Below are 12,175 nucleotides of genomic sequence, written 5' to 3'. Positions count from 1 at the left end.
CCGTGTTATCTCTCCGCCCCCCGGGTTCTTACTTTTTTGTTTGTTTGTTTTGGGGCCACACCTAGCAGCACTCAGGGATTACTCCTGGCTCTGAAATTACTTGGGAAATTGCCCCTGGCCGGCTGTGTGTGTGGGGAGGACCATCTGGGATACCAGGGATCGAACCTGGGGGCCCTCCCCCTTGTGCTGTCATTGCTGCCCAGCATGTGGGTTTTTAGAAAGTTTTTAGACTCCTGTCTGATGAAGGCTTTGTTACTGGACCAGGGTTTTTTTCTGTCTTCTCTGCTCTCACTTGCCTCTCAAGATGCTTCTCCTCCACCACCACCACCCCCATTAGAATTCGCCTCTTTAGCCAAACCATAGGGGTGGGGAAGTCTCTTTCCGGGTCCTCCTTGTGTTCTTCCGAAGACCCTTCTTTCTCCCACCAGCTTCCTCGCATCACTCAATCTGGTTGCGCAATACACGTGGCTGCTCTTTTTCCTCTGTCATCCGGGTCAGCTTCGGAACCGTGAGAATCTGCCCCAATCATGAGAATCTGCCAGATGAGGGAAAGCTCCGCTAGCTGGTGCGGTCAGCAGAGGCCCAGGGCATCTTCCGGTTATATCAGAACCTTCTGTTGGGAACACTGTTCTGGGCACTCACGTTTGGGACTCTGGGAATCATGTGATCCAAGTACTGCCAAGCCCGATTCTTCTCTTCGCTGGCCCCGTGAGGGTCAGAGTTCAGGTCTGGTTTGCGGGCGGCCCTGTCTTGCCAACCAGACCGTATCTGCCCAAGAACACCGTGTGGGAGAGCCAGAAGTCAGCCAGAGTGATCTTTCTCCCAGTGGGCAAGAACCAAGATCGCCGGTACTAATCTTTCTGGATATTAGTTGAAACCTAAACTTCGTTTGGTGAATGGCTGACTGCAGTTAATGTTCTGCTCCTGCCCTGGTTCTCCTGGAGTAGAGGACAGTGTGTGTCTGGTTAAATCACTAGTGGCATACTTTTCTTTTGCTGTGTGGCCACAAGTGAGAGATTGAACTTCTTTCTCTGGGTCACAGTTTCCTTAAGTACTACAGTGTATTCAGATACAAAACCTGTCATACAGGCTGTTGGGAAAAGATAACATTGATTACCAGGTGTTTCTCTTTTGTCAGGGTTTATTCCTGACTTGGGGACCATGTGGGGTGTCAGGAATCGAGCCTGGGTCAGCCACTTGCTAAGGCAAAAACCTTGCCTGCTGTACTGATGCCCCGGCCCCTGATTCTTTATTATTTGCCACTGCTCATGTTTACAGAGCGTGTGATATGCACCTATATGATAGCATAACAGATGTTAAAGAAAAAACTGTAAAAACATTAAGTGTTGGGGGCCAGAGCGATAGTATAGCAGGTAGGATATTTGCCTTATACTCCACTGACCCGGGTTCGATCCCTGGCGTCCCATATGGTCCCCCAAGCCTGCCAGGAGTGATTTCTGTACACAGAGCCAGGTGTGGCTCAAAAACAAACAAAAAAGCCAAGTGTTTTCATCTTACTTGAGCCAACTTGGCTCCCCTTGGGGTTTTTGTTTGCTTGTTTGTCCCATTCTCCCTATCCACCCAGACCAATAAGCATAGTAGAGGGAACAAACTCTAAAGGAAAGCCCTGCTGGCTTGATGGATCTGGCAGATCGGGCAGTCACTGGCTTTGGTCCAGCCAAGCCTGTCAGTGAGGTGGTTTTGGAAAAGCAGTCAAAGTCCTGGTGTCTGCATGGGTAACCAAGGGGGCTATGGTAGAAATCAGTTCTTCTGATTTCTTTAAGTTTTGAGCTTTGGGCTGGAGAGAGAGCACAGTGGGTAGGCTGTTTGCCTTGAATTTGGCTGATCCGGGACCAATACAACTTCCACCCGGGCATCCCATATCTCCCCCTCCCCCCAGCCTGCCAGGAGCAATTTCTGACTGCAGAGCCAGGAGTAACCCCTGAGTGCTGCTGGTTGTGGTCCCAAAACAAAAAATGAAGTTTTGAGCTTAGTACTGTAGCAGTGAAGTCTGGACCATGAATGGAGTGAGTGCCATCTGGGCACTGGAGCCAGACCTGGCACTGGTCCCTGGCGCTGATCATAGTGCCATCTCCAGTGTTTCAGCTGCTTCTTCCTGGGCCTTTCTGCTTATTGTTGTTGGAACCACCTTGGGCTGCACACTCCCGTCTGGGGTGCTTGCTGGGGTTGCACTGCAGTTGAGGTGCCCGTGGGTGTGCTGTGTGTGTGTGTGTGTGTGTGTGTGTGTGTGTGTGTGTGTGTGTGTGTGTGTGTGTTTGGTTGTGCTGGCTCTCTTTCGTGTGTGGTGCTGACCGGAGTCACCCTTTCTTGCAGAACTTGCGCACTCTTGGTTGGGGTGTCCCAGATGTTGGGGAATCTTTGCTGGGGCCCCAGGGAAACCAACAGCAGAGCGGGCAAGACCCCACTTAGTGTTTGTGGAGCTGGGTTTCAGGCTTAACTAAGCCTCATCACACTGTGCGGTTTGCCAGGTTCAAATGGGGGATTTCAGCTTAGGGCTCGGAGTGCAGCTCAGCAGCAGGGTGCTTGCCTTGTATGTGGGAGGCCCAGGGCTCACCTCTGGTCCCACAGAGAAGAGAGGTTTCCCACTTTGCATGGAGTTTCTCAGGCAGGGCTCTCTTCTTTACTTGGGGCACACATGTTCTGTGCTGCTCCCCTTGTTCATTCTGAGGATGGTGCTTCCTCTGAGGGTTCCCATCTATTGTTAGGAGTCAGAAGAACAGGCCCCCAACCCCCATTTCCTGGCTCTTTCTTCCTCCCCAATTCCTCCAGCTCAACGGTGCCAAGTGCGACTTAGAGTGAGGCCTAATCCAGGCAGGAATGCTACAGTGTGTGAGCACCAAGAGGCTGAGCTGAGGTCTGGGGGCGTGGGGTGATGGGGCCAGAACAAAGTCACTGAGCTATATTCCACTCTAGCCCCAATTCCTGCTCTCTTGTCTGCAGCTCAGTCACGCTCCCGCCAGATCCAGGCTCAAGACACCTCGAAAGCTGGGAAAGGGGTCCCTGCCACTCTAGGTAGGTGTGTGTCCCTGCAGGCTGGCCAGGCCCTGTCTGGCTGCTCTCCCGTAACCCTTCCATCCGGCAGAGCCCGGCTCCAACTCATTCCCTCCTGTGTGCCCCTCACCCCCAAGTCCCACCATCTCTTGGCACCACTGTTGCCCACAGGTGGAGGGGCTAAGAAGGAGTGGCAACAGGGTTTCCCTGGTGGTTTTGGGGAGACAGTTGGACTGGAACAACAGCACAGTGGGTAGGGTGCTTGCCTTGCATGCACCTGGGTTTGATTCCCAGCATCCCACATGGTTCCCTGAGCCTGCCTCAGATTCCTGAGTGCAGAATCAGGAGTAACCCCTGATTATTGCCAGGTGTGACCCAGAAACACAAGCAACAACAAAAAAGGGCTCCAGGGATCAGGAGGTAGCCCAGTAGTAAAGCCCAGCACTCCACACTGTGGAGAAAGACAGAAGAGAGAGGCCTGGGTGGTGGTGCCCAGAATGGAGTTAGCAGTGACCGTGGAGGTGATCTCCCCAGTGATAAGCCTGATGTGGGGATGCTGCTGGGCTGAGTTGGGGAGGGGGTCAGGGGACGGCCAGGCCCTCCTCACATCGGCTGCTGCTGCCCCGCAGGGCTGTGGCGCCAGGCTGGGTCCTTCTGGCTTCGTCCACTGTAGCAACTGGGCCTGAGCCTGCGGGCCAGCAGGGAGCTCCAGGCGCTGAGTTTTCTTTCGTGTGTGGGTGGAGACCTGAGAATGTTCTCATGTTTCATAGCTTCTACACCCCAGAGGGTCCTGGCCAGGTGCTTGTCTTCTGACAGTCTCCTCCACTGCTCCCCCTTACCTGCCCCCCCCCCCACGTTGGCTGGGACTGCACAGGCCAGGGAGGCGGGTGGCGAAGACAGACCGATTGGACTCACTCATCCATCCCTTTGCAGCACTCCTAGTTGGTCACTTCGAGGCAGTGGCTCGGACCCCATTCGTTGCCGTCACCTTCCCGCTGAAGCCAAGAGACAGCAAGAGTGACCGTGGACCACTGGGCGCCAAGAGATGTGTGTGGACAGTTGCAGCAGCACCTCCAGTCCCCTGCCCACAGGCCCCTCCAGCCCAGACAGGTCCACCTTCTCCACCGTAGACTATGTGGTCTTCGTCCTGCTGCTGGTCTTCTCACTTGCCATCGGCCTCTATCATGCGTGTCGGGGCTGGGGCCGGCACACTGTTGGCCAGCTGCTGTTGGCCGACCGAAAAATGGGATGTCTGCCAGTGGCACTGTCCCTGCTGGCCACCTTCCAGTCGGCAGTGGCCATCTTGGGGGTGCCATCGGAGATCTACCGCTTTGGGACCCAGTACTGGTTCCTAGGCTGCTCCTACATCCTCGGGCTTCTGATCCCGGCCCATATCTTCATCCCCATCTTCTACCGTCTGCATCTCACCAGTGCCTACGAGGTGAGGGGGGATGGAGGGGTACAGGCGGGGTGGGGCTACCACCAGGGCCGGGTGTGAGGAGGAGGAGGGAAAGGAGGGCAGTGGCTGATGGGGTGACTGTTGTACGCACCCCAGTGGAGATGTGAGCTAGGTATTGTATCCAGGTCCTTTTCAGGGCCTCCTTTTTTGTTTTTTTGTTTTGTTTTGGGGGGCCACACCGGTGGCACTCAGGGGTTACTCCTGGCTTTATGCTCAGAAATCACCCCTGTCAGGCTCAGGGGACCATATGGGATGGCGGGAATTGAACCTGGATCCTTCCTGGGTCAGCCACTTGCAAGGCAAACGTCCTACTGCTGTGCAATCTCTTCAGCCCCTATGCCTCCATTTTGGGCCTTTTCTTCAGGACTCACGCTGTGGTGCTGTGATCGGGCATGGAGCCCTAGTCCTAGCCCTCAGAGGCACGACCCTCTCGCACCTTCTTGCTCGAGAACGGCTGGGAGGCTGCTATACCTTCCCCACTTCTTTGTTTCTTCTTAGTACCTAGAGCTGCGGTTCAATAAAGCCGTACGGGTCTGCGGCACTGTGACCTTTATCTTCCAGATGGTAAGTGGGATGAGGAAAGAGCCAGTGGGGACCTGAGCGCCAGCCACAGCCATATAGGGGTTCCTGAGTTTCTGCAAGGCCAGTGTCACCGAGGACTAAGCCTGTCCCCTCCCCTCCTGCTTTCTGCCCACATTTGCTTGCTCCCTCGCTCAAAGCCAGCCCAAGCTTAGGAGGAGGAGAGGGGGGTGCTATGGGGCCAGGCCAGCTGACCTCTCACTGCCTACCCTTGCCTCCCTCCCCACAGGTGATCTACATGGGCGTGGTGCTCTATGCCCCATCCTTGGCCCTCAATGCAGGTGAGAGGTCACTGCACCCAGCTCCCTGCCAGACAGGAAAGCTCCACACCCTAGGCTGGTCTCTCCAGACAATGGACCTTTGCTTGCTCGTGTGAAAAATGATCAAACATTACCCACAACCTTGTCTGAAGTAGTTAACTACCTCTTGGTGGAGCCTGTCCATCGTGGTGAATGATTGACTTCCACCTGCAATCAGAATCCGTCCAGTCTGGGGGCTCTTGTGTGTTTGGGGGGGGGTCCCATCCCCTAGCCCCCATCCTGACCCCAGGGCTTCTCTATCTGGCTTTTCCCCGGATGGAGCCCACAGAGGCAGGGCTGTACTTTTTCTCTGTCCACAGTCACTGGCTTCGACCTCTGGATGTCAGTGTTGACCCTGGGCATCGTCTGTACCATCTACACTGCGCTGGTAAGGACTGAGAAGACATGAAGGGAGGTGGGGAAGTGGGGAAGAGGAAGGAAAGGAGGGCGGGAGGTAAGGAGAGGAGACTGGGAGGAAGTTTCCCACCGAGGCAGTGCTGGGCTGATGGCTGATTTGCAGAGGCGGCAGCTGGAGGCTTGGATGCAGGGCTGGTGTTATCAGGGCCCTAGCAGGAGAGTCCCCTGGACAGTGGTGGTGGGTGAGGGATTAGAACCCTGGTGGGGCCAAGCCTCGTAAAAGAATTTACAATGATCTAGAGGCAGAATCAAGGGAGTTCATTGAAAGAGTGTGCTGGTCAGAGTGACGCAGTGTTGAGAGACAAAGAGAGCTAGAGAGAGCAAGGCTGACAAAGAAAGAAAACAGGATGTTACAACATACAACAAGAACTCAACGAAATTGTCACTGAAAGAAATGCTGACAATTGGGGCTGGAGTGATAGCACAGCTGTCGGAGCTATAGCATAGCGGTAGGGCATTTGCCTTGCATGCAGTTGACCCAGGACAGACCTGGGTTTGATCCCCAGCATCCCATATGGTCCCCTAGCCTGCCAGGAGTGATTTCTGAGCACAGAGCCAGGAGTAACACCTGAGCACCACTGGATGTGGCCCAATAAAAACAAAAAAGAAAAAATCTCTTTTGGGGGGCTGAGGCAGGCTATGCCACACCCAGGTGATTTCCTCGGGTACAGTGTTTCAGAATGGTCTCCTGGCAGTGCTTGGATGACAGTGTATTGCCAGGAATAAAACAGGATTTGCCCCAGACGAGGAAGTGTCTTACCTCTCTCTCTGTGTTTCTCCAGCCCCCTAATCCCCCATCATCTGGCATCCTTAGGAGATACCTGAGAGCATATTTCTGGGCTGCTTCAGGAGGAAAGCTGCTTTCTATACATTAGTCCTAACTAACATAAAGGGGTGAACAGGAGACACATCCAATTTGGGGGAAAGAAAATTGTATATACAATATTCTAAGCCATGGGGCAGGTGGGGTGCTTGTCTTGCACACAATCAACCAGGTTTGATGATCCCCAGCATCCCAGATGTATCCCTGGGCACCTCCAAGAGTGACTCCTCAGTGCAGAGCTAGAAGTAACCTCTAGGTCTGACCCAACCTGCCCCTCAAAAACAAAAAAAGAAAGAATAAGTCAATCACAAAAAAAAAAAAGATAAGAAGTACAGGGGCCGGAGCTATAGCACAGTGGGTAGGGTGTTTGCCTTGTGTGCACCCGATCCGGGTTTAATCTCCGGCATCCCATATGGTCCCCCAAAGCTGCCAAGAATAATTTCTAAGCACAGAGCCAGGAGTAACCCCTAAGCACAGCTGGGTGTGGTTCCAAAACAATAATAACAAAAAAACAAATATGTATAGAAATTTAAATCAGGGCCCGGAGAGATAGCACAGCAGTGGCGTTTGCCTTGCAAGCAGCCGGTCCAGGACCAAAGGTTGGTTCGAATCCCGGTGTCCCATATGGTCCCCCGTGCCTGCCAGGAGCTATTTTTGAGCAGACAGCCAGGAGTAACCCCTGAGCAACGCCAGGTGTGGCCCAAAAACCAAAACAAAACAAAAAATTTAAATCAACTATGGAACATTCTTTTTGTTTGTATTTGGGCCACACTGGTGATACTCAGTGGTTACTCCTGGCTATGCGCTCAGAAATCGCTCCTGGCTTGGGGGACCATATGAGACACTAGGGGGAATCAAACTGCGTTCTGTCCTAGGCTAGCTCGAGCAAAGCAGATAACCTTACCACTTGTGCCACTACTCCGGCCCCAACTATGGAACATTCTAAGCCAGTCATATAAGACGTACACAAAATGATTGTAGTCTGTCCTGGGAAGGCTACCTGTGGCTGATTCTAGGAATTTGGGTGGCAAAGACATTGTTAGAAGCAGGGTGGCCTTAGGCCAGTTCTGTGGGGTGGAATGGATGGGCCAGAGAGATAGCACAGTGGATAGGGCATTTGCCCTGCACATGGCCAACCCGGGTTCGGTCCCTGGCACTCCTATGGTCCCCTGAGACCACAAAACAATGGAGTAATGGTGGGGCCTCCAGAGCCCCTGACATGGCTGGCTATCCTATGAAGAGGGTCCCTTGACATGGGAACTTAATAAGCTTTGCTGCCTCTTGGGGCCTGCTGAATGTCTGTGGTCCTGGAGTAAGTGCTCTCTCCCCATAGGGTGGGCTGAAGGCTGTCATCTGGACAGACGTGTTCCAGACCCTTGTCATGTTCTTGGGCCAACTGGCTGTGATCATCGTGGGCTCAGCCAAGGTGGGCGGCCTGGGTTGTGTGTGGAAGTTGGCCTCTGAGTGTGACCGCATCTCTGGAATAGAGTAAGTCAGCCCCTGTCCCCAACTCCCACTGCTCCCTAGAGCTGGTTGTGGGTGGCAGACTCAGGGTGGCAGCGGGGAGCAGAGTGCAGTGAATGAGGCAGGCAGGGCCCAGGCAGGGGAACATTCTTTCTGTGAGGTACCCCATGCCGGACTCCCCCTGGGCTCCCGACCCCTCTGACTCGATCGGAGGAAGGTAAGGGGGCCCCCGAGTTTCTGACCATTCTCTGTGCGCAGGCTCGACCCAGATCCTTTTGTGCGACACACCTTCTGGACGCTGGCGTTCGGGGGCGTCTTCATGATGCTGTCCCTGTACGGCGTGAACCAGGCACAGGTGCAGCGTTACCTCAGCTCCCGCACAGAGAAGGCAGCCATTCTGTGAGTGCTGGGCAGGTCAGGGGACCCCCCCCCCCATTATGCAACTGTAGGGAGAGGCTGGAGGCGGGGTGGTGAGTGACTCCTGTCCTCCTCCTGTCCCCGCAGGTCCTGCTATGCCGTGTTCCCCTGCCAGCAGGTGGCCCTGTGCATGGGCTCTCTCATAGGACTGGTCATGTTCGCCTACTACATGCAGTTCCCTATGAGCCCCCAGCAGCAGCAGGCAGCCCCCGACCAGGTAAGACCCCCTCAAGGGGGTCCAACCGTGTTCCTCTCAAGAACAGTGCTCAGCAGGCCTCCCTGGGCCTTCCTGAGTCCATGCCTCTGTCCCCCGAAACCCTCCGGTTTCCACCATGGTGCCGTCTTCCTTTACTTCCGCTGGGGCGATCCTCATGCCCTGGCCCTTACCTGATGTCCCTACATGCTCGCCAAGAGCAATGGGGCACAATGCCACCCCTCCACTCTGCTCTGCCCGCAGTTTGTCCTGTATTTTGTGATGGATCTTCTGAAGGGGCTGCCGGGCCTGCCTGGGCTCTTTGTCGCCTGCCTCTTTAGCGGGTCCCTCAGGTAAACCCCACCCCCATCGTCCTGCCATCCCATCACCCTGTCACCTCCCCTTGGCTCTGCAGGCCCCACTCAGAGCCTCCCCTCGCCCCTTCCTCCTTCAGCACCATATCGTCTGCATTTAACTCCCTGGCGACCGTCACGATGGAGGACCTCATCCGGCCATGGTTCCCTGAGGTGTCCGAAGTCCGGGCCACCATGTTGTCCCGAGTCCTTGGTGGGTTCACGCTGCCTGTTCCCCGTCTGTTCCCTCCCCTCTCCACCACACAGGGTCCACCCCGCTCTTGCCCAGGATCTCTCCCACAGGTGGGCTCCTGCCGGGCATCTGGGGAGCTTTGTCCCACTCTCCCCTCCCATTTTCTGCCTCCATGACTCCCAACCCTGTTTCTTCCCAGCGTTCAGCTATGGACTGATCTGCCTAGGAATGGCCTACATCTCCTCCCATCTGGGCCCTGTATTGCAGGTAAAGCTGTAGGGAGGAGGGTATCAGTGTTGGGAGGTTCATGCAGGGAGTGGGGTTCTCCACCATGCATGGGGGCCGAGGATCCTCTTTGCACCCAGCCTTGAGGTATGGCCACCTGCCCAGGGTGGCACTCAGAGGCGGTGTTACTGACCATGGAGTGCTGGGGATTTGGTCAGGGTGCCAGGTTTCAAGCTGGGGCCACATGCTGCCACTCCCATGCTTTCTCCCCACCAGACAGCGAGTGTTAGGGAGAAGGGCCACCTGGGCAGAACAGAAAAGGGGTGAAGGAGTGACCCACAGGCAAATGCCTCGTATGAATCTTTAATTGTGGCCCTACTTCAGTCTGTTGGGCAGTGGCTAGTTTCTGAGGAGTGGGCTGACCGGGCTAACCACCTCTCTCCTTAACCTGCAGGCAGCCATCAGCATCTTTGGCATGGTTGGGGGCCCGTTGTTGGGCCTCTTCTGCCTGGGCATGTTCTTCCCTTGTGCCAACCCAACCGTGAGTGAGGCATTAAGGAACCGTCACAGGCAGAGGGTTGCGGGGCAGGCGGGTGGGAGAGTGGGCAGCCCTATGATGTGGATTCCCGTGCATTCACACAGGGCGCCATTGTGGGGCTGCTGTCGGGACTCCTCATGGCCTTCTGGATCGGAGTAGGAAGCATCGTGACCAATATGGGCTCCAGTAGGCCCCCTCTACCCTCAAACGTGACCAGCTCCTCACTGTCCTACAACCTGACTACCTTCAGCACAACCGCCTTGATGCATACCACCAGCCGGCCCAGGTGAGCATCTGGCCTGGGCCTGGGGATTGGGGGTCGAGTGGAGTCCCGGCTTCCGCTCCCCTGTGCCCCTTTCTTCTCTACAGGCCTGTGGGGCTACAGCGCCTCTACTCGCTCTCATACATGTGGTACAGTGCCCACAACTCCACCACCGTCATCCTGGTGGGCCTGGCCGTCAGCCTGCTCACAGGTGAGCACCGGACAGGCTAGGCTGGGGGGTGTCCGTCCTAGTCGGACTTCTTGTAGCCAGGGAAGGCAAGTGTGTGTGTGTGTGTGTGTGTGTGTGTGTGTGTGTGTGTGTGTGTGTGTGTGTGTGTGTGTGTGTGTGTGTGTGTGTGTGTGTGTGTGTAGCCAGGGAAGGCAAGTGTGTGTGTGTGTGTGTGTGTGTGTGTGTGTGTGTGTGTGTGTGTGTGTGTGTGTGTGTGTGTGTGTGTGTGTGTCGGACTCCTTGTAGCCAGGGAAGGCACGTGTGTGTGTGTGTGTGTGTGTGTGTGTGTGTGTGTGTGTGTGTGTGTCGGACTCCTTGTAGCCAGGGAAGGCGTGTGTGTGTGTGTGTGTGTGTGTGTGTGTGTGTGTGTGTGTGTGTGTGTGTGTGTTTTCGTTCCCCAAACCAGCAGGGCTGGCTTTTCGAAGCTAGCTTCTAGTGGGGGGTGGGGTGGGGGTAGAACTCGAGCCCCAGGAAGTGACCAGACACTGGGTTGCACTCACTTGGGGGTAGACTCAGAGTGTCTCTGCCTTCAGGGGGAATGAGAGGCCGTACCCTGGACCCCCGCACCATCTACCCCGTGTGGCCCCGGCTCCTGGCCCTCCTGCCTGTGTCCTGGCAGAAGAAGCTGCATTGCAAAAGCTGCACCCAGGAGGTACCGAGAGAGTCCCCAGGGCTACCTCACTGTTGCCCCTGCCCTTATTGAGCTCCAATACCCCTCTGTCCCTTTACTGCCTGAACCCCTGGATGTCTGGGCCCCAGAGCCTGCCCTTCCTCTCCATCACCCCATGTTCCCTGTCATCCCAGGATCTCTCCCTGGACAACTCCATATTCCCAGAGAAGATGAGTAATGGGACGTTGAGGGACATGGACGAGAAGGAGGCCCCTGTGCCAGAGGGCCCACTGGCCCCACAGGGGAATAGTCCCACCTTCATTCTCCAGGAGACGTCACTGTGATGGACTCCCGAGGGGCAGACGCATCCCCCAGTTCTGTGGGTCCTGTGGGTCCTGCATAGACACTGTGCTGGAGGCTGGGCCAGAGAGAAGGGTGGTGGCTGGCGAGGGGCGCACTTGGTCTGGGCCGATCCCCCGTGGCCAAACTCCGGCCACCATTGTGCCCCTTCTTTCCGTGCGGATCCAAGTATTGATCCTGAGGGGTCTCGGGGCCCCTGCCTAGTGACCGTGACACCCAGGCCCCCTCCTTGTTTGTCTACCTCCATTCCCAAGAGGGAGGCTTGGGCTCCCCAAGAGGCCTTGGGGACAGGCGGGCCCGACCCCTACCTGCCTGCTGCTCCCTTTCTGCTGTGCTGGACATGGGGCCACCATTCTGGCCTGACCAGAGGAACCGGGGTGTGCAGGCTGCTGGACCACCGTCATCGTGCCTCTGTCTGTTCGGAGTTTCTTCCCAACACACCCTTGTTCCCCTGAAATAAAAACTGCTGAGAATCGTGGGCTGTCTGCCAGGTTCTGTTCTGCCCCCTGGCACATACTTGCGTGCCCGCACGCACACATGCCATCCCCCTATGCTGTGGCTCTACCAAAATTTGCTTCCCTGGGTGCGTGATGCCGCCTCCTCGGGACATTGAATCCACATTGAATCCAGGTGACCCACAAAGAGCCCTGCCCTGTCCTGTTGTGTCCTCCACAGCCCATTCCCCACTGACCCACAGGTGGGTGCCAAGGCCAGTGAGTGACTAGATGCAGCGGCTGGCCTT

The 12,175-nt window shown here is 55.9% G+C and overlaps 1 protein-coding gene across 1 annotated transcript; it reads left to right on the top strand.

Annotated features, from left to right (window-relative positions):
* Nucleotides 1-4,042: 4,042 nt before the first annotated feature.
* On the top strand, nt 4,043-11,911 carry SLC5A6 (solute carrier family 5 member 6). Its single transcript, XM_049784184.1, has 15 exons — nt 4,043-4,453; nt 4,970-5,035; nt 5,280-5,331; nt 5,670-5,737; nt 7,923-8,077; nt 8,312-8,452; nt 8,558-8,687; nt 8,928-9,016; nt 9,118-9,230; nt 9,409-9,476; nt 9,889-9,975; nt 10,077-10,258; nt 10,342-10,445; nt 10,997-11,115; nt 11,268-11,911. The coding sequence occupies exons 1-15, from the start codon at nt 4,058-4,060 to the stop codon at nt 11,415-11,417; spliced, it is 1,920 nt and encodes a 639-aa protein (XP_049640141.1). The 5' UTR covers nt 4,043-4,057; the 3' UTR covers nt 11,418-11,911.
* The last annotated feature ends 264 nt before the right edge of the window (nt 11,912-12,175 follow it).

The sequence above is a fragment of the Suncus etruscus genome, chromosome 12 (genome assembly GCF_024139225.1).
Source record: "Suncus etruscus isolate mSunEtr1 chromosome 12, mSunEtr1.pri.cur, whole genome shotgun sequence".
NCBI classification, from domain to species: Eukaryota; Metazoa; Chordata; class Mammalia; order Eulipotyphla; family Soricidae; genus Suncus; species Suncus etruscus.
Note: the sequence above shows the minus strand (reverse complement) of the source record. Positions and strands in the feature narration are given on the sequence as shown.